Here is a 25,935-nt window from a genome sequence, read left to right as displayed (position 1 = left end):
TTTAAATGTTTTATGAGCAGAACGATTTGTAGCAATGAAGAAACAACAGTGATCCAGGCCTGGCCATGAACAATACCTTGCGAGTGCCAAAATAGCACTCCATTAAAAGTATGTCATAGATAATGGCGTGCTATTAGCCCCTGCAAAAGAAATTTTGTACATTCTTGTATATTTTAGGAGTGCTAATTTAGCACTCGCAAACTATTTTAGGTGTGTGCCAGCGTGCGATGCAATAGCACGCCATACACGGCCTGGCTGATCAAAAATGATTGTAGCTCTTTATGGAGATGTCATACATTTCTTGAAAATTTCAGACTATTAAATGTTTTTTACACTCTAGTTTTCCATACCTTTGTAGTTCTGCAAATATCATCAGTCTTTTCTAAATTTATTTAATTCTTTTTTTCTAGAAAAAATAATAAAACAGAAAACCAAACAAAAGCCTATCATACCTTTTCTTTCAAAATGGTGGAACTTCAGGCAGAGAAGCCAAAGACAAAAAAGACTGCTATGGTTTTGGTAAGGAAATTTTCTAAAGGGAGAGGTAAAGTTTTCTCAAAAAATAACTTTGGAAGAATATTCTGTTATGTCCCATAAAGCGTGTAAATTTTCAAATTTTTTTTATCCTAGAATTTAGAAGTGTGTGGAATTATTGGAGTTAGTCCTTAGGCGCCATTATACTCCATTTAAATGCATTTTACCTTATTTACCTTAACTTATATTTTGATTTTTTAGGAGGAAGTAGATTTACCTTACGAAGAGGAAATTCTACGACATCCATATTCAGTGAAATGTTGGATGAGATATGTGGAACATAAGATTGCAACAGGTGGAAAGGGACATACTGTTAATATCATCTATGAAAGGGCGTTGAAAGAATTACCAGGAAGGTATCAAATAATCACTTTTCCCGTACAATGTTCTCTTTGTAGTACTCTTACTTTAGTAATTCTCTTGTCTGCAGTTGGTAGCAACCCAAAGTTCCCTCTTGCAATAGCTGTCTACTGCTAGTTCGAAAAAAGCGAAACTCTTTCTCCTTGTCTCTTTACTTAATCTCTTCCAATTTTCTAGTCCTCGGTAAGACTTGGTTAGGGTCCTTGTCTAGTGTCGTCTCTTAATACAATTGTTGCTTGACTTATGAGTAAGGGGAAAGCCTGGTTGTCTTCTCGATCATCGATAGTTATACAATTTCTGATCCTTTTCAAGCTACAAACTATGGTACAACTACTTGCGATTGCGAAGACTACAGACAAAAGGAAGGTTTGTTAATTTCTTTTCCTTTGATTTTTCTTACTTTCGCATACTCGTACTCTCTGTACTGATCTATTCTGTGTCCAGTTATTTTTGAGAGTAGCAACACATTTTGTTACTATCCAATTAACAGAACACACATTGTTTATCACTAAACAAACTTTTGAGATTAGATTTTAGAAACACACGATTTTTAACAAATCCTTTGAAGAAAAGGAGTAGGCTTAAAAGTGTATGAGCAATAGTCGAGGATTCTTACAAAAAAAAAGTCATAAAAATTGATTTCTGAAACCTTTTATTTTCCTGGTATCTTGACATTTTAGTAATGTAACGTCCCGGATGCAATTGAAAATTTTGTAATGCAGTTTGATTTTGTAAAACAAGTATTTTGATAACAATGGACAATCTTGCAAGTAATGAGTTTGCCTGATAAAGCTTTCAGTAATGTAATGTTTTGATTTTGATCGGATAGCGAACCTGTCCTACACACTGGTTTGTGTATGCCTAACATGATAAAGCTGTCATACATCCTTGTTTTGACTTTATCAAATTCATTCATATGATAACTTTCTATGTAAGAGCAAGCTTTTAATCAATCGAATGGTGGGTTCTGTTTGAAAGACCTTATGAATCTGATCGAAAGGGAACTACAAAATTTCGGTTATTTTTGTATTTTGAATAGAATTTTCTCGTAAACCCCCTTACTGTCTGCGTGGGTTTTTTCAATCAATCGATCAATGTTTTCTGCTTTCTTTGCAGTTTCGAAACCTTTTTAGGGACTCTACTGATTCTTAGAAAGAATTAAAAATCGTACGAGTTTTCAAATGACTTTCAACCACAAAGAAATTGGAGAAGACTGTTTTTGTTATCTTTTTCGAATATTAGCCTTTGTTTATATATAACACGCGACAGGCAAGGGAAAGTACAGAAAAAAACTATAAAAAAGTTTGGTTAGTGATTGTTTTGCAATTAGTTTGTTGAAGCTCAAACAACAGAAGACTAAGAAAGACAGACATGATGTAGAAGCAACGAATTGATTAAGCGTGTGAAAAAGCTGTGAAATTTATCAAAATGAGTAGATGTTCAAGATTGTATTATGACGCCTACGAACGAACCCCTGCAACATATGGAAAACTTTTGAGTACCGTTGATACTATATCTGCGAAATATACGACGTCAGATCATACGAGTCTATTTTCTTCTATCTGCTGAGGGTGCTCGATGATATCAGAGCTTGTTCAACTTAAAAGAAAGAGACTTTGATTTATTGTTTAGAACTTTAAGTTTCATGCCGCCCGTATGGACGACAATGATCAGCTAAAAGGGTTGTTAATAAAATGATTGACGACGTTAGATCATAAATTTTTTACCACACCAGAAGTTCTTCATGGATTTAAAATGTTGGACATCTCAGCTTTAGTCAAATGGAATATTGACGCTTCGCTACTCAAAGATTTGCTGATTGAACACGTTCTTCTTTCGATCAACTGGTGAGATGACTGATGACTGACAAACCATCAAAGAAAGACAATTGAATGAAAACGTTTTTGATAACTGGTACATAAAAAGTACTTTATAAAAAGGGCAGTGGCTAGATTTTCGTATTCTCGAATCTAGAATGAAGTGTTCGGGCGCCTCCTTCCCTCCACTAGCCTTTCAACACTTCATATGCGAGACACTCTTCTGTATGTAACCTTATGAAAACTGTTGAAATAAATCAAATGCCAATGGTGGTATCAATCAAATGATATTTGTATCATTATTCAGGGACGGCGGGAGATACATGCTGCCAGCGATTTATCGATTTAATCAGGAGTGTTCTACAAAAGCCCGAGGACTTTCCTTAATGACATTAATCTTTGGTTTTGTTTATATGTTCTCTTTGATGACTTTGTCGAATTCGCAAGTTGAATACTGACAGACTGTAGGTCAGTGTGATCAACAGTGAATGTAGAGTGAATTTAGAGTATAGTCTTCGCGTCTTTTTTATCAGTTGGTTCACGGGGCTTTTCAAGATTTTTAGTCAAATCTTACATTTTGTTTCTATGGGATTTAAGTAGTACCTCCTTAAAAACATTTTTGAAACCACTGCTAATGGTGATGTCCCTGAATGCCATTTTGGTGGATTTCGAAAAAATGTTTCAGAGACCGTACTTTATGAGGTGCTACTTGAAATTCCATAGAAACAAATGTTAAAGATTTGACTAAAAATCTTGAAAAGTCACGCGAACCAACTGATAAAAAAGACGCGAAGACTATACTCTAAATTCACTCTACATTCACTGTTGATCACACTGACCTACAGTCTGTTAGTATTCAAACTTGTAAATCGAAATCGTGGACCTGTCGGGTTTCCTGAACTTGTTTCGGACCGCAAACGTCTGATCGTCCTACTTGGACTTGGCTGATATGTGTCTCGAATAATTTCTCGGATGACCTGTTCATTTTTCTCAAGTTCGTAAAATCATGTGGGCTTTTTATCATGATTTTTCAAACTTGAGAAAAGTCAACAGGTCATCCGAGAAATTATTCGAGACACTTGTCAGCCAAGTTCAAGTAGGACGATCAGACGTTTGCGGTCCGAAACAAGTTTAGGAAATCCGACAGGTCCACGATTTCGGTTTTTTTGACATTGGAGTGCTAAATATATAGTTTATATATAGTTATATAGTTTAGTCTGTGTGGGAGAATTGATGATGGTGGGGTCAACCTTCGGGCACCGTTTATGTACGGTTGGCTTGGCAACATCTGACAGGGCAAACATACACCCCGAATGCATCATGTATATATTTTTTTAGCTTTGTCATTTTTTTGTTAAATGAGAAAAAAGAAAAGATGTGTACTTTTTTGTTTTGTTTAATTCACTTGTCTTATGATTTGTTTTCATTTTTTGATATTCCGTAGTATGTTTAGACTGAGCGCATTTCTAAAATAGTTATTTGATAATTGAAAAATGTTTCTTTGGGCGACTAATTCAATGATAAAAAGAATAACCAGAAGCTTCATGTTTTTGATGTTGCTTAAAAACTATATATTTGACGCTCACTACAAGAGGTCATCTTCAGAGTAAAAAATCTTATAACAAACGAAATCTTTTAAAAACAAATTTTCAAAAAAGACCAGTTAAAAACAATGCGATAAAACGATAGAGAAGATACCTTAGAAGGTATTTTCTAAGGTATCTTCTCTATCATTTTCTGGTTATTCTTTTTATCCTTATTTGATAATTATTATTAGAACAAAACATAGTGATTGCTGTTTATCTCAATTAACTTGTTGTAACGTTTCAATTAACTATGATTTAAGTTAAAACAATAATTTACAACATTTTCCACTGTCAGATTATGAGATACAATTAATGAAGAAGTGAAACATTCTAGTCCTTTCTACCCACCCAGAAGGGTACTACCTCAGAATGTTTGATCACCACAAACTACTACAGAACTTCAATATATATTTTCCACCTACCTTCATTTTTTCTTGATATCCATGATGTAATCTTTTCGTTGACTGATACTCCGAATCAAAACATTTGGCTGCCATTATTGGTGGCAACACATTTGCGGTCACAATGTTTTCCAAGCAAGGACCCCCGACAAACATAACAAAAAATATTAACACCGGAAATCCAAATACGCAGGAAAAACTCTTTCCTTGAAATTCTTTAATATATTAAACCTCTGGTTTCAATTCAAAATAGGTTAGCGGGCCAAATTTTTTGCCATCAATAATGGTGACAAAGTTGTTACGTTACATCTATTGTTTCGGCGCAAAAACTACATCATGAATATCAAGAATTGAAGACTGTTTTTTATCCCCCGCTCATCGATAACTGTTACTTTCAGCCAATCCATTCATTTAGCTATATTTTCTTTTCATTTTGTTTAGGTGCATTTCAGATCCCCTTTTCGAAGATGCGAACAACGCTCACGAACGTTCTTTGGTCTTCATGCATAAGGTAAGAGCTCCAACCAATCAAGATGCCGAGTCTAATTTCTTAAGAATCAATTTGGTCAATTGATTAATGCGATGGAACATGTGGTACAAAGCTGGTAATAGTTCGTCCAGTATTGTTTAAAATGCGAAGCTTGAAAGTATGCTGTATTTATAGAAAGTATAACTTTTTCTTCCCACTATTGAAGATAAACACAGTGAATTCTAAGTGATGAGGCTGCGGTAATGATATTGGGTTAACTATAGTATGATAATCCATGGAGCAACGTACAAACTTAGTGACAAACCTTAACTCCATTAATTTTCGCACACTTGGCCGCGCAAAAATTAATAATCGTTCTGAATGTATAGAAATCTCATCTTGAGGCTCTTTTAATAAAATCGGACCTCGATTCATGTTAAATATGCCTCTATGTAAAATCTAGCTTGAATGCACACTGAAAGTGAGTAAAACTTCTGATTTCACGTGTTTTTTGCCCTCTTTACCTATAATCATCCTCTGAAACACTCAGAAAATATCCCAGAAATTGCAAGATGTGCGAAAATGAATGAATATGCTTTTTTTCGAGGTTTGTGAAAACTAATGGAATTAAGGTGAATCTTTAAAGAAATTTTAAGCATAGATGAGTTTCGATCTTTTTCAGATGCCACGCATTTGGTTGGATTACGTACAATTCCTCATGGACCAGAAGTTCATCTCCAGGACACGCCACGTTTTTGATAGGGCGTTAAGGGCGTTACCAATCACCCAACACCCCCGTATATGGCCGAAGTATTTGGCATTTATCGATTCACTGGATTTACCCGAAATGGCAGTTCGTGTTTACCGGAGATATCTCAAGGTAACGGAGTTGCTTAAACTACGAGGGGAATTAGAATTTGTGTCTTTACTCTTTTGTGTCAGGAAAAAGGTATGATTTTTCCTACAGTACAGGCCGGTCAACTTTTTCTCTAATTTGAACCTCCACGATTCGAATCTTTTTGTATGTTATGTGTGGAATAGATGGTCCTTAAGCTTGGAAAAAAATACTGGAAGCGCGGCTCATATTAGAAGAATTTGGTTTGGATTCAGAACGGACGTCAAAGACTTTTGTTGAAGTCAAAACTCTATTGAGTCCAGTAATTCTAGGACCATTATTCCTTAAAAAATTCTAGATATCTCAAACTTCCCCTTTCATCGCCTTTAGTAAGAGCAAATTTGATTTTTTAAACTCACCAAGATGACAATTTACATTACATTTCTTTCTTCATCATTCCATTTTTCAGGTGGAACCAGAAAACACAGAGAAATACATTGACTATTTGATCGATATTGGATGGTTGGATGAAGCAGCTCTCAAATTGGCTGAAATCATCGATGATGTGAGTGAATACTTAATTACTTGCTGTTTTAAAGATTTATTGATATGTAATCTTTTAAACAAAAGAATCTTGATATCGATGCTTCTTAATAGAAATTATATGACATCTTTGCGAAGCATTTACTTTTCATAAAATGTACAGTATAAAGCTGTTATTAGAGTGATGGTTTGCAGAGGACACTACTCCAACATAATTGAAATGTTTCTTTCTCAATTCTTCTTCCAGGACAAATTTGTTTCAAAGAAAGGGAAATCGAACCATCAGGTACACGTCATGCCTGCTCACTTCTCTTTTATATCTTCTTTAGTTTTATTGGAAAAGTTTTTTTTTTGTGTGTTTCTTGTCTTTTTCAATATTTTATATTTCTTTTTCTTTCTCGGTAGTTATGGCATGAGCTGTGTGAATTGATTTCAAAGAACCCGGAAAAGGTTTGTATTGAGTTTGTAATTTATCACTTATACTTAATTATTCTAGAAGGTAATTTAAAAAAAAGTCTGTTTCCAATTTGTACTGAATACTGGTAAGTGTTGCGTTGGATGCTCGAGCATTTACTTAATTTCCAACCGTCGCCGATGATGGTTCAAGCTTTATCCCCGTATTTTAATTCTCCAGGTGAAAAGTTTAAAAGTAGCAGACATTATCCATGGTGCATTGCGAAGGTTCACTGACGGTCTCGGTCAATTATGGTGTTCGCTAGCTGATTATTACATTCGAGGAGGACATTTCGAGAAAGCGAGGGATGTTTACGAAGAAGCTATACAAACTGTCATGACAGTTCGTGACTTTGGTGAGGTAGGTCTGTTAAATTTTTAAAAACAATTAAGCGATATATTTCGGAGTAACTAACTTTAAACTTATAAAGATACAAGGTAACGTGTGAAAATGGATTCAAAATAAAACACGTAGGCCTGTTAGTCTCTCTCTGCTTGCCCTCCTTGTATTGGTTAGAATTCTGTTTGGTTTGGCTTTTTTTTTACTTTTGGCTAGATATTTGATATTATAAAATTCTAATATTTTCCATGAGCTTTTCTGTAAAACGAAGGAGGTGTTATAAGAGCGAGATTATGTATCTGGCATTCTCTACGGCTACGGCTACGGCCAAAGTGGCGAGGGAAATGGCGAGTAAGGCAAGTAATGGCGGGCGAAAGCAAGTTCGATATTTGACGTACGGCATTATGTCAACTTTACTTATACAGTGTTTTGGTGTTTTTCCCGTACAGAGCAAACTAGACAACGACATGTCGCCTTTGGTGACGACCCGTATGGGCAGCCCCGCAACCGTAGCCGTAGAATATCTCCGATACATAATCTCGCTAATGTGTTGAGTCTTTCGGAGATGAAATTTGACCAAAGTCTCTTCCAAAGTCTCTTCCAAGCCATGCATCCTTGCGAAATTTTTAACTCGAGGACCGCCTGGGAACAACTCCCGGTGTAGTGGAGCGCAGTGAGAATTTTCTTCCAGTCACGAACCAATTTCCCTAAATCTTTCAATTTCGTCACACGAAGGTATTCGACGCGTACGCCCAGTTCGAAGAGAGCATGATAAGCGCTAAGATGGATGAATCCCAAGAAAGCGGTCTTACTGCTGATGGAGAAATTGATTTAGAACTTCGTATGGCTCGCTTTGAACTGTTAATGGACCGAAGACCCTTACTCTTGAACAGGTAATATATTAACTACCGTAATTTCTCTAATTTAGTGCGTCCTTTAATTAGTGCGGATAAATTATTTTGCATCAATTTAATTATTAGTGCGTGTAGTGTTTTACCTATTTATGATTTTCATCTAATTTTGTACGGCGTAGTTCAAATTTTCCTCTTATTTAAATGCGGGCTCGTTATTTTTGAAGCTCATTTACTTTTACACGAAAAACGGAGGGAAGTTGGCCATCAAGCCTACTGGAGAAAAGAGGTACTCCTTCAACCTTGTGAAAGGAGGAGCGAAGATACCTAATGATTATGTTTTTAAAAGTTCTCAATGGTGCAGTTGTGGTTATTTGAATGAACAAAAATTCGCGTTTCATAAAATGTGAAAAAGGAGAATAATTTAATCTACCACCTCTATATATATTTTTGAAATTTAATTTAGCGTGCTTTTACGTCAAAACCCGCACAACGTGCACGAGTGGCACAAACGCGTCCAACTTCAAGAAGATAAACCCCTCGACGTCATCAATACATACACGGAAGCCGTCCAAACAGTCGATCCGATGATGGCGTCCGGAAAGCCACACACTCTGTGGGTAGAATTCGCCAAGTTCTACGAGAAGCATGAACAGTTGAAAGAAGCGAGAATCATTTTCGAAAAAGCGTTGAAAGTAAGGTATCGTCACGTGGAGGACTTGGCCAATGTTTGGTGCGAATATGGTGAAATGGAGATACGCCACGAGTAAGTTTTTATTGAAATAGTTTTTAGTGAGAATTTTACTGCAATTTTTTATCATACAAACAACTGGAAAAAGAAAAAAGCATCAAATTTCAAGAACGTAGACTAAAAAGTATTTTTTCAAAAAAAACAAAAACATTTCTATCATTACTGTACTGACTTGCATTGTGGCCAACATCAAAACATCAAGCTTACTGAGTTATATCATATTTTTTTTTAGTAATTACGAATCTGCATTGAAAGTATTGCGCCGTGCAACTGCTGTACCACGCAAGAAGATCGGCACTAACTATCACGACCAAAAAGAACCCGTACAAAACCGAGTCCACAAATCCATCAAAGTATGGTCCATGTATGCCGATCTCGAAGAAAGTCTCGGAACATTCCAGGTAACCTTATTAATATCTGTCTCCCATAACTAGAACTTTATAAATCTAACGGAAAGAAACATGAAATGAAGTGGCTGTTTTTCTATAATGTAGAAATATTAATGTTTTTTATGTTAGCATATTTTAAAGTATTCTTGATCAAAATCATTGATGTCTTTATAGTGCGGAAGAGTTCTTATTTATGTAACTTTTTAGGATGCTTTGCGTAAAGCAATGAAGGTTTGTACTATTTCCAATTGATTTCCTTTTAAGTCGACGAAAGCCGTTTACAATCGAATCATAGATTTACGTATTGCAACTCCTCAAATCATTTTGAATTTCGCTCAAATTCTGGAAGAGAACAAATACTTCGAAGAGTCATACAAGGTAATCTCTTCCTCTCATCAATCTTGTAACTGTTTTGTCTACTACAGTCTTGTTTATTGTTTAACACTACAACGCGGTTTTGTTTTTGTATTAGCAAGCCTCTTGTATTAACACGTATGTGTATATCACATTCGTCGCATCCTTTTAGAACAAAAAGTGGTGCACACTTGTCTGTAAACAGACTTAAGATCTACGGGAATTTCCAAATTCATTGCTGTAGAGGTACTACCTGAGATACACTCTAATACAGAGAAGGTGCACACAGTATGGATGATCTGTTGTGAGAAAACCTTTATGAAACCGACACTGGCTTTTTGTTATCAATGATTTTCCTTCATTTCTTTACAGGCATACGAGCGTGGAATCGCACTCTTCAAATGGCCACATGTCTTCGATATTTGGAATACTTATCTCGCAAAATTCATTCAAAGATATGTAAGTAACAAGCGTCTTTTTTGTTATCTCAACATAAGACAAATATTTTTCTATTGAAAAAATATCCTATAGTTGCCCCAGTATCGGGACTTTCATCGGCATGTCCGTGGTACTGTATGTCTGTTCTTGAAGAAGCATCGCTTTTTGTCAGTTCAATTTCATTTTGGAAGAGACGACGCCTAATAACAATATTGTTATGTCGTTTGGCCTTAATGCCGCTTCGGCTTCTTGTTTCCTTACACAACAACCTGTGTAAAAAAAGGAATGGCAATTTTTCGACCTGTGGAAATGCCCCGCAACTCTTGAGAAATAAATTCATTATCAAAAGCATTACAAATTTTGCAAAAGAGTTGCCCACGTCATAATAAAATTTACAGTATTTTTTTTCTTTCGATCACCTCTTAACGTTTTGCAAGTTATACTCCTCACTAATCTGCTTCAATATGTTTCTCAGGGTGGAACCAAGTTGGAAAGAGCACGTGATTTGTTTGAGCAATGTCTAGAGAAATGCCCGGGAAAATTCGCCAAACACGTATACTTGATGTACGCCAAGCTTGAGGAAGACCACGGGTTATCGAGACACGCGATGGCAGTGTATGAACGAGCCGTCAAAAATGTTCCAAAGAACGAACGATACGAGGTTTGGACACGTGTTTGTTTTGTATTAGGCTGTTTGTGACTTTTGACTAATTCGTTCTCCTTGCACTACCTTCTCAGAGGTCTGCGATTCAGACTACCCAAATCTTGCATCGATACACTAACTTCCTTAAAATTTTTGATTGGACTTAACAAAGATTTGTGTCGGATGATAAAATGCATGGTTTGTGTAATGAAATCAAAATCCTTCCTTCCTTTTTCAGTTGTTCAATATTTACGTCAAGCGTGCTGCAGAATTATTTGGTATTACTCACACAAGAGAGATTTACGAGAAGGCTATCGAATCACTACCTGAAGAAAACGCAAGGTATGTGTAAGAGTGTCTTTAAAAGGGAAGAGTTGACCGAGCAAGTTAATTCTACATGGTGTAAAGGATTTATTTTCTTTTCCAGCAAATATAAAATACTCGATTGGTGCTCAACGTTCGTTCGTCTCAGCCAGGCCAAAAATATACCTTCTTTTTATTAGGATTCAAAAAAATTTGAAGGATCCCGCAGAGACCCCACTCGGCATGTTTTTCATGATTTTCATGATTTTTGCAAATTTGGCATTTGTCATGGTTTTTAGCATGTTTTGGATCATTTTGGCATGTTTTTCAGAGAAACATTAGGGAATTTTGTTTATATTGTCTCTTCCCTGTCCTGATATTCAGATTCATTAAAGATAGCTCAAAATAACACTTTCAGCCCCCCAAAATTCTAAAATTTTCTCTACTTTATAAAACAAGTAGCCAATATTTGGAAGTTTTGTCAAGACTACATGTCACTGAACCACCTCATTATTCTTCCAGGGTTTAGACAGGTCCATGACCTCAGCAAAACACAGGGTTTTTTTAAAGCACCAATTTTTAAAATGTCTCTTGCATTATACACGTTTTTTGGACCTACCTCCGGGTACCCCGGTGGAAGTCCTTTAAATTAACCCATGTCCGTCCGTCCGTTCGTCTGTTGCCAGCTTTTCTCAGGATTGGCTCATTAGTTTTTTCTGATTTTTGGCATAAAGATGCAAAATGGCAATGCCCAAAATGTGACGGAGCCCGATTTTCGAAAAAAAAAATTTTCCGGCCGAAAATACCGGAAATAAGCCGGAAAACTGTTTTTTTAGCATTTTCTCGAGATTTTATCATTAGTTTTTTCTGATTTTTTGCTCAAAGATGCATATTAACAATGCCCAAAACATGGCGGAGTCCAATTTTTGAGAAAAAATTTTTTCCGGTCGAAAATGCCGGAAATATGCCGGAAATCGCCGTTTTTCTGGATTTTCATTGGATCTTTTTCTTATAATTGGTTGTTTTTTCATTCAAAAACATTATTAATAGCAATGCCCACCATCAAGCATGTTTCAATTTTCAAAAAACTTGATTTTTGAAGCCGGAACTATTCAAAAATTGCCGGAACAACCTATTTTCGCCGGAAAGACAGTATTTCTTGAATTTCTCAAGCTGTACTTTATATTTTTTTATGAAATTTTGCACACTGATGCAAGATGACAATACCTAAAATGTGACGGAGCCCGATTTTCGAAAAACATTTTTTTCCGGCTGAAAATGCCGGAAATATGCCGGAAAAACCAATTTTTTGACATTTTCTCGAATTTTCATCCTTAGTTTTTTCTGATTTTTTGCAGAAAGATGCGTATTCGCAATACTCAAAACATGACCGAGTTTGTCTTTTGCGAAAAAAAAATTTCAAAAATTTTCAGCCGGAAATATCCCGGTAATCGCCGTTTTTGCAGATTTTCATTTGCCTTTTTCCTTATTTCTTTGTTTTTTCACACAAAAACATTATTGATAACAAATCCCACCATTAAGCATGATTCAATTGTCAATAAAACTGATTTTTGCAACCGGAACTTTCTATTTCTATTTTCCCTACTCTCCTTCCCTCTCCCCCCATCAATAATCAATGATAAGATTTGGTGTGTTATGCATTTTTGCAAAACGCTATATCGTCTGACTGATTGTTTTCATTTTTCTCCTTGTTGCCTTATTATCTAGCTTTCATCGTCAGGTAGGTCCATTCAGCATGTTGCTTGTTTTTTTTATTAGAACCTAGTTTATAAGAACATATAGGCTGAAATTCGTCGAAAAATTAAGAACATCTTAAGAACATGCCCAGCCTCAATTTGGAAAAAAATGACAAGAAACTACAAATTTTTCATCTTTTTAAGCAGTTTTAACCGAATTTAGGGGTGGATCTTCAAAAATCGAGAGTCAAATATTGTCCAAATTTTGCCAAATTTAAGTGCTCTTTATTTTGTATCATATTGTCGATTTAAAGTCTGAAAAATTAAGAACGCATTTAAGAACATTTTAGGCTGAAAATTGCTAAAAAATAAGCACATCCAGGCTCAGCCAAATTTTAGGTGTTCTAATAAAAAAAAACGTGTAGCTTGTATTCTAGTGTCTGGATATACATGATTTTTAAATATTTCTCCTTTGGGGTCAACCTTGGTTTTTTCAGGAACAGGGCTCCCTAAGCTAAAATTTGCCTTATGTACATTTTTCTGATTCTTAGTTATATTGTTCCTACATTTCAATCAGTTATTTTCTATTTAGTTTTCCACCCTTGAAAAGACACTTTTTTTGCATCTTGAAAATCATAAACTTTCCTATTGTCCAACCATGGTGGGCTACATTTTAAATTGCAGCCTTTGATTGATTAATAAATTCCAAGTGAAATGATTTCTACTTATGTTTGTGATATTTATTAGATTATATATCGATTTCTCATCATGTCTACATCACTGTTTTTAAGTACGGGAAACACGGGGACTTCGTTGATTAATAACTCTACTTTTTGGCATGTTTTTCATGTTTTTCCATTTAAAATTAGCATTATTTAGCATTTTTTTCTGCTCTTTTTGGCATTTTTTCATGCATGTTTTTTCAAAAATGCCAGTGGGATCTCTGGATCCGGGTGCGACTTTGTTACGTAAAACCTGCCTTTCTTCTGAAATATAAATTCAACTTTGAACAGTGCCTAATAAAAGTAAGTTGTTTAATCTTCGAATACTGTTCGGTTGTTTTTTCAGGGAAGTTTCTATTCGGTACGCCGCCCTGGAAACGAAGTTGGGTGAGATTGATCGTGCTCGTGCAATCTACAGTTATGGATCTCAAATGTGTGATCCTAGGGTAAGATTGGTTTTATTGTTTTTCTTTCCTTTCGAAGTTGTAAAAATCCAAAATTGCCATCATAAAAGTAGGAAATACCTCAAACTTGACCCCAAATAAGTTCAAAGCTCCGAAAAATGAAAAATATTTTCTATTGTCAAGGCGAATAATAAGACAAACAGAGAGAAGCAATTTGAGACAACGATTTTTTTGTTTAAGAATTTTTTATTACTGATCAAAATAAGAACCAAAAGTTTGTACAATTTTTTAAATATTTTTAATGAGAAAAAAATGGGAAAAATTAATTAATTAAAGTAAAAATATAAAACTAAATCAATGCGAATTTAAATATGCAAGACATTCATTGGCATCGGTGATATCTTCCAGTCGTTTCGGAGGCTCATTGCGTGAGGAAGCGCAACCAAATAATTGTTTAAACTTTTGACCAAAGCTGCCTCTGGCTTTCTTCCTCTCCTTTTTCCTCCGCTTGTCTGCAGTTCCGTCTAGTTCTTCAGAGACCTCTTTATACTGGTCTTCTAAGTCATGTTGTACTCCGCACAACTCGGAAAGTGTGTTCGACACTATTTTGTACTCCTGACTAAGCTTTTGGAAACGATCCTTCAATACGCTCAACTCGTTCTTTATCTCCTGCACTTGAATAGTGTCCTGTAAAAAGAAAGAAGAAAATAATTAGCTGGTACATAATGCTGTATGTTTTTTGTGCAGGGTGAAAGGTTGAAAAATTACTAATGAAGTCCACCAATGGAAGCTTAATAAAGGTCTCTTTTGCTGAACCTTGACTAAAATATACTACTTAGACTACACAATATATTGACGAACAATATTCGACAATATCGTTTACGGACCGTAATGTACGAAGTAAACAACTGGTACTCTATTATAAAAAGGAATTTTTTTTCGGTAAACAATCCCCCTATATTGTTAGAATATTGCAAATCAAGCTGACAATATATTGCGGACACCTTTTCAATATATTGCCGGCACTCAGCAATATATCGACAATATATTGTCCGACAATATATTGTGTATTATCCCGCATCAGTAAGATTCTAACGATTTCATTGGTCAAAAGACATCACGTGGAGGTGGGATATATACCGTATCTGTCTCCCTCACGTTCGATTGAGAAAAAAAAGAAGACATTGCATATTGACGAATGTGCTTTCGAATGTTTTGATCAAAATTCGAATGTTTTGTTTTGAAAATAATTGAAATCGAAATTGAAATGGTCGGGGTTGAGAAAGTCAACAAACAGAAAATCTTCAAAGTTATTTTGATTTTTACTTTTCTTGAGTTTGTATGGATACAGCACGACTTTTAATTGCTATGTTATAAAATGCAACTTTCATGGATCCCACTTTCACTGTTTGATTTACTTTGTAGCTCTTTGATGTAAGTATCTACTTGATGGATAGTTCTGAATTTTGTTCGTGCTTTTGGAAAAGAAGGACTTCAACTAGATAAATCCGTTGCACGGTCGTCTCGAGGTGGGATACGGAATATACAGGGATCAGTAAAACCGTATTGGGACTCGGCAAGCCTCGCCATCAATACGGTTTTACTGACCCTGTATATCCCGTATCCCACCTCGAGAAGACCGTGTAACTAATAGTGTATGTAGCCCTTTAAACATCTTTGCTAGAAGATGTCACTTTCAATGTGTTTGAAACATTATGAAAGACCTTCACAGAACTCACCTCGTCTTGATCACGTTCCCAGCCTCTGACCGTTCTCTCCACCATGGGTACTTTATTTCTTCGCATACCCCACCATTCGCCTTCGTCTTCGCTCTCCATCACATTCCACCAATCTCCGTCTCTCTCGCAGAGGATTCCGTTCTCCACAACCTCTACTTCCGTATCTTCATCACGATCAACACCCATTCTTTCGAGGAGTGATGTTTTACGTTTTAGTTCTCTCTCCAAATGGTCGATATGACGATCTATATCCTCCTCTTCGCGGCTCTTTTTTGTGTTGCGGTTCCTGATGAACGTGAGAACCACGTTCCATTTGGTTGCAATGGTGTTTTTGGCTTTCTCTTTAAAGAGTTGCTATAAAGAAGAAAAAAATAAGAATTAGTTTAATGGAATATCCACTCCCTGAGATGTTAGAATTAATTTTTTAGACTGTTATCAGAGAGCCTTCACACGAAATATTCACAGCCATTTACTAAATGCGTAGATTCGTAAAACAACTTCTGGACCACTGTAAAGATGAAAATACCAATCACAAGACGTGACTTGTATGATGACACCCTTCAATAACACAGTAGATTTTCTAACGTCGAACTGTCTTTTCATTTACTAAATGACTATATGCGTGAAACATCTTCTACACCACTGAAACATGCTGTCCCAAATCACAAGATGTGACTTGTATGATGACACCCTTCAATAACACAGTAGATTTTTTAACGTCGAACTGTTTTTTCATTTGCTAAATGACTAGATGCGTGAAACATCTTCTGCACCACTGTAAAGATGAAAATGCAAATCACAAGATGTGACTTGTATGGTGACATCCTTCAATGACGCAGTAGATTTTCTAACGTCGATCTTTCATTTACTTTTAGATGCGTCATCTACTATACACCTGAAGGGTGGACTTCTGAATCAGTAAATGTGTGTGATATGTTTTAATACGTCGTTCAAAGAAGCAGTAGACAGTTTATAATCGAATATTAAATTATCAACTTCTTCTCTGAACGACATAGACTCGTCCTCGTAATTTTTCAAGAGTTCAATTCTTCTCATATTATGAAACTAAGGTCAGTTAGCTAGCTCGTACAGGGGGACTTAAAAAATGAAAATTTACCTCTTGAAGCTTGGATTTATCAGCACGAAGTTTCTTATTAGCTTCCAATGTCTTATCCAATTCGTTTTGCAATGCGTCAGAGGTATTCTTTGCTCTGTTGGCTTTGGAATTTCTTGAGCGTTTATTCTGCCGCAGCTCACTCTGTTTCCATCCGCCCAAAATATCTTTAAATTTCGGAAACTTTCCTAGAGGTGTACGCGTAGCCGAAGCATCGGCACTCGACTGTGCATCATCAGATTTAGCGAGGGCGGAAGATGATTTTTGCTGAGTCAGCCCTTCTGTCGGTTTAGTTTTCATGGATTTATTATCAGTGGATAAATCAATGTTTAACCGAACTTCAGCAAAAGTTTCAACGTCTTTGACACCTGACATGGTATTGTTCATTAGTTTACTTTTAGTATTAAGTGCTTCAACAGTTTCACTTTGTTGACCTTCTTTTTGTAAAGAAGCATCTCCGTCTTCATTTACTGGCAAAATTGACGTATCTTTTGCGATATCTTTCAGTGACGCACTTAAATGGCTGCTTTGAAGTGTGTCATGGTTTACCAACAAATTTGATGAATCTTTAGCGAGTCCTTGCTTGCAAGTCATCTTGCTTTGAGCTGTGCCTTTGTCGATGGAGACAACTGGCGAATCTTTTGGAATTATGTCATTCAGGGACCCACTTTCCGTCGTGCTTTGGATTTTATCATAGTCGACCAACACAGTTGATGTATCTTTGGCGACTTTGTCGCTTATTGACAAGTTGACATTTTTGACATTTGTTGAACCGTCGGAAAAGGCTTGTGTCTTGACATTGCGCAACGATGCGCTAGACGTCTCGCATGGGTGAGCGTCCACATGCTGACAGACTTCTTGCTTGAACAGAAACTCATGTGATAATGAGAGGCGAACTGCCTCGTTTTTAGTAGTATCGCTACTGTTAACATTGACAGTAGACATTTTTGTGACACACTCCTCTGGTTTTGAAAATCCAACGTCTGATGATGTTTTACAGTGAGTTGTTTGAATGTCTTCTAAATCCGTCACACCCGTCACTTGATCGTGCTTTGCAGATGACTCCAAGTGCACGTCTTGGACTTTTGTCTCTTGATCGTTCTTTGGAGATGACTCCAAGTGCATGTCTTGGACATGGTCGTTTGGCTTTGGACATTGATCTTTTGGAGTGCACGTCTTGGACACTTGATCGTCTTGACTCCAAGTGCACGTCTTGGACATTCTCGTCTTGGACATTCTTGATCGTTCTTTGGAGATGACTCCAGTGCACGTCTTGGACTCGTCTCTTGATCTTGGGAACGACTCCAAATGGACTTCATTTCTTGTCGTTCTTTCGAGATGACTCCAAGTGCACGTCTTGGACTTTGTCTCTTGATCGTTCTTTGAGATGACTCGAAGGCACGTCTGGTGTCCTGATCGTTCTTTGGAACGACTCCAAGTGCACGTCTTGGACATTTGTCTTGATCGTTCTTTGGAAACGACTCCAAGTGCACGTCTTGGACTTCCGTTTCTTGATCGTTCTTTCGAGATGACTCCAAGTGCACGTCTTGGACATTCGTCTCTTGATCGTTCTTTGGAAACGACTCCAAGTGCACGTCTTGGACTTCCGTTTCTTGATCGTTCTTTGGAAACGGCTCCAAGTGCACGTCTTGGACTTCCGTTTCTTGATCGTTTTTTGGAAACGGCTCCAAGTCCAAGTGCACGTCTTGGACTTCTGGACATTCGTCTCTTGATCGTTCTTTGGAGATGACTCCAAGTGCACGTCTTGGACATTCGTCTCTTGATCGTTCTTTGGAAACGACTCCAAGTGCATGTCTTGGACATTCGTCTCTTGATCGTTCTTTGGAGATGACTCCAAGTGCACGTCTTGGACGTCCGTTTCTTGATCGTTCTTTGGAGATGACTCCAAGTGCACGTCTTGGACATGCGTCTCTTGATCGTTCTTTGGAAACGACTCCAAGTGCACGTCTTGGACTTCCGTTTCTTGATCGTTCTTTCGAGATGACTCCAAGTGCACGTCTTGGACATTCGTCTCTTGATCGTTCTTTAGAGATGACTCCAAGTGCACTTCTTGGACATTCGTCTCTTGATCGTTCTTTGGAGATGACTCCAAGTGCACGTCTTGGACATTCCTCTCTTGATCGTTCTTTGGAAACGACTCCAAGTGCACGTCTTGGACATTCGTCTCTTGATCGTTCTTTAGAGATGACTCCAAGTGCACGTCTTGGACGTCCGTTTCTTGATCGTTCTTTGGAGATGACTCAAAGTGCACGTCTTGGACATTCGTCTCTTGATCGTTCTTTGGAGATGACTCCAAGTGCACGTCTTGGACGTCCGTCTCTTGATCGTTCTTTGGAGATGACTCAAGTGCACGTCTTGGACTTCCGTTTCTTGATCGTTCTTTCGAGATGACTCCAAGTGCACGTCTTGGACATTCGTCTCTTGATCGTTCTTTAGAGATGACTCCAAGTGCACGTCTTGGACGTCCGTCTCTTGATCGTTCTTTGGAAACGACTCCAAGTGCACGTCTTGGACGTCCGTCTCTTGATCGTTCTTTGGAGATGACTGACGTCTTGGACTTCCGTTCTTGATCGTTTTTCGAGATGACTCCAAGTGTCTTGGACTTCCGTTCTTGATCGTTCTTTCGAGATGACTCCAAGTGCACGTCTTGGACATTCGTCTCTTGATCGTTCTTTGGAAACGGCTCCAAGTGCACGTCTTGGACTTCCGTTTCTTGATCGTTCTTTCGAGATGACTCCAAGTGCACGTCTCGGACATTCGTCTCTGGATCGTTCTTTGCAGATGACTCCAAGTGCACGTCTTGGACATTCGTCTCTTGATCGTTCTTTGGAGATGACTCCAAGTGCACGTCTTGGACTTCCGTCGCTTGATCGTTCTTTGGAGATGACTCAAAGTGCACGTCTTGGACGACCGTCTCTTGATCGTTCTTTCGAGATGACTCAAAGTGTACATGTTCGACACCCATCACTTGATCGCTCTTTGGAGAGGACTCAAAGTCTTCAAATGGTGTTAGAGAATCGACAACCTCTACAGAAATGACTGTCTCTTCGATCGAAGACACGCTTACCGTATCTGTAAGTTCATCATCCGATCCGCTAGATACTGTCAAACTAACCTCTTTACTCTCCGCTCGGTCTAGTGTAAAACTGTCCTGACTTAATTTACTCTTCTTTACCAAAGCACAACTTTTAGAACTCTCTTTCTTCCGTTGTCCACGTTTGTTAGTGAAATTGCTCTTTTGAGCTGTTACTTGCAATGGTGTCCGGTTGCCAATGCTACCTTGCTTCGGAATAACTTTTCGACTTGCCATATCATTCTTCTGCATTTTACTAGCGAAAAAAGCCGCTTTAGCTGCGACGCTTTCACTTGTTGTCGATGTTTCTTCATTTTTATTTTGGGAAGCACGGGGCTTCAACATTTGTGTATGCGATAAAGGCTGGACCATAATGATCTTCTTAGAAGAACCTTTCTTTCGGTTCTTGGTAGTGGAATCTGTATCTTTTCCCTTGTCCTTTCGTTCAGCTGGGACTTGTTTTACGGGGCTGGGTTTACGTACTGCTGGTTTCTTAGCTACATCGGCGTAACTTGGTGTTTTTGTCTTAACGAGAGATTGTGAAGCAACGATTGGATCATCCTTCGATTGATTAGCTACTGCTTGATCTTGTTGTGGAGATGAGCTTTCTCCCTGTGCTACGTTGTGGAGGGTTATCTCCTCAAACTTTTTGGCAATAGCGCCAGGCTTTCTACGTTGCATCTTAACTGGATTCTTTCTAGGGTCGTAATTTTTGGTTTTATTTGCGGTGTTGGTTCTGTGGTTCGATTTAGGTGATGATTTCTTGCACAGGTAGATTTGACTGCCTTTCCTGTCCGTCTTTTGCAGTGAAGCCTTACTTTTCATTATAGCTTCTTTGGAATTGTTTTTGCCAGCGGCACAACGGTGATCAAAGTAGGCGACTTTTTTATTCAGGCCTTGCGATGAATTGTCACTGATGCTGGTTTTAGATCCATTAGTAGTCGATCCATTTAATTCGTGCGAGCTCTTTCTTCGCCAATTCGATGGCTTTTTTCCTTTGTTTGGAATTTTAGATGTTTTATCGTTAGACGTTTTTTTCACCGTGTCATTCTTCGGCCCGGCTGCCGTTTTAGTTGGTACTGGTCGGGGTTTAACAACTGGCGGTTTCGGCTTCTTTGCTATTTCGGCGTAGCTTGACTGCGCTTGAACGGTGGCGTCCGTCGCCAAATCTTTATTTGACAGTGGAACCTCGTCTAAATCTTTTCGAATTGTGTTGGCGACCGATGTAGGTAAGGGAACTTCCTTCTCCATTTCATTCTCACTTGGAGATGCATTCGAAATTTGCGTCTTTTTCTTTTCCTCAAAAAACACAATTTTGGACTTAATATTAACAGTAGGCTTCTTGTCGCCAGTGCCAGCAGCTTGATTACCTTCATCACTGGTGGATAATTTTCGTTCGCTTGATCCCTCCACAGTAATAATACTTTTATTTGATGAGCGTTTTCTCAAGCGCCTCTTTTTGCCATCTCCAGATAATATATGGCGGTTGTCCGCAGAGTGCACCATATCGTACACCTCTTGCGCGGTAGGTGTTTTATTGGTCTCCTGAAATTCAAATTATTGTATATTATTGTCTCTACTAAATCACAGACCTTTAATTTCAGTAAATGTGTATCTATAGATATTTGCCCTCCAAGTGACCAAAGCAGTTTAACTTGAGGTTTAAGGGCGCATTCTTTAGCGTATCTGATTTCTAAGTGACCAAAACAATTTAACTTAAGGTTTAAGGGCGCATTCTTTAGTGCATTTGCCTTATAAGTGACCAAAACAGTGTAACTTTGAGGTTTAAGGGCACATTCTTTAGTGCATTAGCCTTCTATAAGTGATCAAAACAATTTAACTTGAGGTTTAAGGGCACATTCTTTAGTGTATTTGCCTTATAAGTGACCAAAACAATTTAACTTAAGGTTTAAGGGCACATTCTTTAGTGCATTTGCCTTTTAAGTGATCAAAACAGTTTAACTTAAGGTTTAAGGGCGCATTCTTTAGTGCATTTGCCTTTTAAGTGACCAAAACAGTTTAACTTGAGGTTTAAGGGCACATTCTTTAGTGCATTTGCCTTATAAGCGACCATAACAGTTTAACTTGAGGTTTAAGGACGCATTCTCTAGTGCATTTGCCTTTTAAGTGACCAAAACAGTTTAACTTGAGGTTTAAGGACGCATTCTCTAGTGCATTTGCCTTTTAAGTGACCAAAACAGTTTAACTTGAGGTTTAAGGGCGCATTCTTTAGTGCATTTGCCTTCTAAGTGACCAAAACAGTTTAACTTGAGGTTTAAGGACGCATTCTCTAGTGCATTTGCCTTATAAGTGACCAAAACAGTGTAACTTGAGGTTTAAGGGCGCATTCTTTAGTGTATTTGCCTTCTAAGTGACCAAAACAGTTTAACTTGAGGTTTAAAGGCGCATTGTTTAGTGCATTTGCCTTATAAGTGACCAAAATAGTTTAACTTGAGGTTTAAGGACGCATTCTCTAGTGCATTTGCCTTTTAAGTGACCAAAACAGTTTAACTTGAGGTTTAAGGGCGCATTTTTTAGTGCATTTGCCTTCTAAGTGACCAAAACAGTTTAACTTGAGGTTTAAAGGCGCATTGTTTAGTGCATTTGCCTTCTAAGTGACCAAAACAGTGTAACTTGAGGTTTAAGGGCGCATTCTTTAGTGCATTTGCCTTATAAGTGACCAAAACAATTTAACTTGAGGTTTAAGGGCGCATTCTCTAGTGCATTTGCCTTATAAGTCACCAAAACAATTTAACTTGAGGTTTAAGGACGCATTCTTTAGTGCATTTGCCTTCTAAGTGACCAAAACAGTTTAACTTAAGGTTTAAGGGCACATTCTTTAGTGCATTTGCCTTATAAGTGACCAAAACAATTTAACTTGAGGTTTAAGGGCGCATTCTTTAGTGTATTTTCCTTATAAGTGACCAAAACAGTTTAACTTGAGGTTTAAGGGCACATTCTTTAGTGCATTTGCCTTCTAAGTGACCAAAACAGTTTAACTTGAGGTTTAAGGGCGCATTCTTTAGTGCATTTGCCTTCTAAGTGACCAAAACAATTTAACTTGAGGTTTAAGGGCGCATTCTTTAGTGTATTTGATTTCTAAGTGAACAAAACAATTTAACTTGAGGTTTAAGGGCGCATTCTTTAGTGCATTTGATTTCTAAGTGGACCAAAACAGGGACATCTTTGCAAGAGACTGAATGAAGCAAGAACAGTGATAAGATATAAATTGTAACGCTTTATAAAGGGTCAAAATGAACTTGAGAGGATTAATAAAAAATCTATTGATAATTCTTATGGAATAAGGTGAACGTTGAGCAAAAATATGTTAAATACCTTCTTTGTCGGTTCATCCTTCAAAGCTGGATTGTTTTCTTGGCTCAAAGTTTTGTTTGATTGGCATTGAATCGCAACTTTGGTGTTTGAGTCGTCTCCTTTGATTGGAATGGATGTGAGTTGTCCCTCTACTTCATCCTTTGCCGGATTTAGTGGTGTGGTTGAAACACTCATATCCATCATTCGATTGTCACGGTGATCGAAAATAACGATGAAACGATCCAATAAAAGCAATAAAAATTGATAAAATATAAAAATTTTCCAAAAAATGATAATCAAAATGAAGAGCGTGCTCTCTAGTCCAAATGGTTTTTCAGAAATGAGTTCACTTTATTTTGATGCTTCTAATAATATTTTTTTGACGTCCGATGTATTATTTGACGTCAATTATATATTCGACGTCACTACTTCTAAACCGCCCAATGAGTCATCCACAGTCATCACAGACGCCCAAAAGTTATTTACTTCACCTCGTTGAACGCCCTTAGAAACAAAATGGTGTCTTAGAGAGGGCGGCAACTTAATTGAATTTCTAAATTATATTTTTAGAATTCCAGATTTAAAAAGACATGTCCGTCGAAAACTATAAGATGTGCCGAACCCTAGGAAATGTGTGTAAACAAATTGTTTTAAATTTGTTATTTAGACAACGGCGCACTTTTGGAAAGCGTGGCATGATTTTGAAGTGAAACATGGTAACGAGGATACCTTCCGTGAAATGTTGAGAATCAAACGAAGTGTTCAAGCTAAATACAACACACAGGTAAGTACTTCTTTCTTTCAGTAAGCCAAAATTGCAGGTAAATTTCTATCAAATAAAATATGGTAAGTTCCAATGACCACATGCTTTGCTTATAAGCTTAAAAACATGAGTTTTCATAGAATGTTTGACTTCGTTTGAAAATAGAAAATGTTTAAATACAACTCTAAATTAATCGTCCATTTGATATAGACCTCAGCAAACTTAGCAGTTCTTATGGATTGAGTCTTCTGTTTTATCGTTTTACCCTTCTTTTCATTGTTCTTTCTTTCATATTCAGACTAATTTCATGTCAGCGCAAATACTGGCAACACAAGCTACAGGTGATCACTTTGTTCTTTTCTGTGTAAACCAATTTATTTTCTTCTTAAATTATGCCACGGTCAAATCTTCGTTCCTAAATTTTGAAAAGGTCTAGTGAGTCCAGTAATGGGGGAATTATTGTTTTTTAACCCGTTCTTCTGAATCATTTTACAGAGACTGCAGCGAACAACATGCAGAAACTGGAAGAACAAGCAACCTCCCTTGCTGACGAAGCTTCTTCAGATAAACCTCCTCCAACAAAAGGCGTTTTATTCGTGCGTGGTGAATCACAAAATACTGAGGTCGACGAAATGGGTGGGGACGTCCCCAAGAATCCCGAAGAAATCCAACTGGATGATGGCGATTCTGATTCGGATTCGGATTCAAGTAGCGAGGATGAAGAAGCAAAAGTGGATGGTGATATGCCGCAACAAAAGAAAGTCCCTGATGAGGTGAGATGATCGCTTTCTTTTTCTTCGTAATCAACTGAAAATTTTCTGTCCTTCTTTTGTTTAAGATATGAGAATAAAGGTGCTCAATGACTATTTTAATTTACAGTCAGTAAATATTAAATATTAATTTACAGTCGATGTAACTTTGCGTAAAGGACGGCCATTAGGTTGCACTCTCAAAGCAAAGAGTAGTCATGGTCTCGTCAGGCTAGTCAAATTATTCATATTTCATTTATATATTCGTATGTTCATATTTCTTTATTTTTGTTTTTAGGTGTTTGGCGGAATCAAACGCGATTGAACTGAAAACGACAAAAAAATAATTTTTTACCATAACCTACGAATTTTTATAATTTGACAGAATACGAACTAAAATATACGAGACACCAAAGAAAAAAAGTAGCTTCTTTTCATTTGAAATGGGTGAGGGTTTTCAGCTGGCAAACAACCTAGATATTTGTAAAAGGAGGAAAATCTTTCGACCAAAATCCATGTTCTTTTACTAGCTAAGCACTTAGATGGCGAGACCAATAGTGTTTTTTGTTTTTATATTAGATTAGCAAACTAGTCTGTTAATTAATCATGTCAGAGGGCGGGAGCTGTGTAGGAGAACTAGCAAAAGTTGGTGAAAGGCTGCTGAATAAATTTAGCAAAATTCAATTTTTTTTTTTTGTAAAATGATCTTTTTAATAATGTGCAACTTTAGTCCAAATTTCATGTTTCTACCTTTAGCCAAACTGGAGTTATTTAAAAAACAAGTTTTGCTGACGTCATCACGTTTTTGTTTTTGCGGTTTTTCGCGAGAGTGAGGGTGTAAACAATTAGGTTACACTCCTACAGGGAAACTTCATCATGGTAACCCTCGTATTGAATCATTGGTTTGCCCATTTTCTGCCGCCTAATGGTCTTCAAGTATTATGGTAATTTTTCATGTTTTTGAGACATGCCATAACTTAACTGAGTACGGCAATTCATTTTACATTACCCGTATGCTTGGTCTGTTTGCAATTGCAGTCCGGGGGGGGGCACAAAATTAGGCCTTTGAAATATCGGACCCTTACCGTGCAGAGAACATTTTTTAGTCAATTTTGTAAAGTAAATTTAGGAAAAAAATCGATCAATCCTTGTGGTGTATTTTCTTGAAAACTTTTGACCATCATAGCTCTGACCATAGCGAATTTTTCATATTTGCCATTTAAAAAATATAGATTTCTGCCTGATGTAGCCAAAAAACTATACTATAGCAT

General features: G+C 37.3%; 4 protein-coding genes across 7 annotated transcripts in view; 1 reads left to right on the top strand and 3 right to left on the bottom strand.

Annotated features, from left to right (window-relative positions):
- Nucleotides 1-25,935, bottom strand: part of LOC136809967 (protein FRG1-like) — a 230,614-nt gene that overhangs the window by 161,339 nt on the left and 43,340 nt on the right. The gene's annotated exons all lie outside the window — the stretch shown is intronic.
- On the top strand, nt 414-25,358 carry LOC136809958 (pre-mRNA-splicing factor SYF1-like). The gene is made up of 21 exons (XM_067066522.1): nt 414-519; nt 736-890; nt 1,207-1,260; nt 5,140-5,209; nt 5,850-6,047; nt 6,472-6,567; nt 6,793-6,831; nt 6,951-6,995; nt 7,180-7,359; nt 8,074-8,231; nt 8,656-8,955; nt 9,173-9,341; nt 9,594-9,707; nt 10,056-10,142; nt 10,597-10,782; nt 11,003-11,106; nt 13,833-13,932; nt 23,820-23,936; nt 24,214-24,256; nt 24,411-24,688; nt 24,963-25,358. Exons 1-21 carry the CDS (start codon nt 466-468, stop codon nt 24,987-24,989), a joined length of 2,574 nt encoding a protein of 857 aa, XP_066922623.1. The 5' UTR covers nt 414-465; the 3' UTR covers nt 24,990-25,358.
- LOC136809983 (uncharacterized G-patch domain protein DDB_G0278987-like) lies at nt 14,245-17,688 on the bottom strand. The gene is made up of 3 exons (XM_067066553.1): nt 16,747-17,688; nt 15,630-15,983; nt 14,245-14,577 (listed from the first exon to the last, which is right to left on the bottom strand). Exons 1-3 carry the CDS (start codon nt 17,686-17,688, stop codon nt 14,245-14,247), a joined length of 1,629 nt encoding a protein of 542 aa, XP_066922654.1.
- Nucleotides 17,781-23,470, bottom strand: LOC136809978 (serine/arginine repetitive matrix protein 2-like). The gene is made up of 3 exons (XM_067066549.1): nt 23,174-23,470; nt 19,117-21,382; nt 17,781-18,991 (listed from the first exon to the last, which is right to left on the bottom strand). Exons 1-3 carry the CDS (start codon nt 23,354-23,356, stop codon nt 17,781-17,783), a joined length of 3,660 nt encoding a protein of 1,219 aa, XP_066922650.1. The 5' UTR covers nt 23,357-23,470.

Source organism: Clytia hemisphaerica, unplaced genomic scaffold (genome assembly GCF_902728285.1).
Source record: "Clytia hemisphaerica strain Z4C2 unplaced genomic scaffold, Clytia hemisphaerica genome assembly, whole genome shotgun sequence".
NCBI lineage: Eukaryota > Metazoa > Cnidaria > Hydrozoa > Leptothecata > Clytiidae > Clytia > Clytia hemisphaerica.
The sequence above is the reverse complement of the archived record's forward strand: the minus strand, read 5'-3'. Positions and strand labels throughout refer to the sequence as shown.

What these genes read in the sequence shown, in the direction of transcription:
- LOC136809983 (XM_067066553.1), bottom strand. Translation starts at nt 17,688, where the DNA reads ATGTCTACTGTCAATGTTAACAGTAGCGATACTACTAAAAACGAGGCA. An exon ending in ATAAATCCAAGCTTCAAGAG is followed by an intron (nt 15,984 to 16,746) that starts GTAAATTTTCAT and finishes TCTTCTTTATAG; the next exon opens with CAACTCTTTAAAGAGAAAGC. An exon ending in GGGAACGTGATCAAGACGAG is followed by an intron (nt 14,578 to 15,629) that starts GTGAGTTCTGTG and finishes TTCTTTTTACAG; the next exon opens with GACACTATTCAAGTGCAGGA.
- LOC136809958 (XM_067066522.1), top strand. Translation starts at nt 466, where the DNA reads ATGGTGGAACTTCAGGCAGAGAAGCCAAAGACAAAAAAGACTGCTATG. An exon ending in AGACCCTTACTCTTGAACAG is followed by an intron (nt 8,232 to 8,655) that starts GTAATATATTAA and finishes AATTTAATTTAG; the next exon opens with CGTGCTTTTACGTCAAAACC. An exon ending in CTACCTGAAGAAAACGCAAG is followed by an intron (nt 11,107 to 13,832) that starts GTATGTGTAAGA and finishes TTGTTTTTTCAG; the next exon opens with GGAAGTTTCTATTCGGTACG.
- LOC136809978 (XM_067066549.1), bottom strand. Translation starts at nt 23,356, where the DNA reads ATGATGGATATGAGTGTTTCAACCACACCACTAAATCCGGCAAAGGAT. An exon ending in AGGATGAACCGACAAAGAAG is followed by an intron (nt 21,383 to 23,173) that starts GTATTTAACATA and finishes TTTGAATTTCAG; the next exon opens with GAGACCAATAAAACACCTAC. An exon ending in AAGAAACGGAAGTCCAAGAC is followed by an intron (nt 18,992 to 19,116) that starts GTGCACTTGAGT and finishes TCATCTCCAAAG; the next exon opens with AACGATCAAGAAACGGACGT.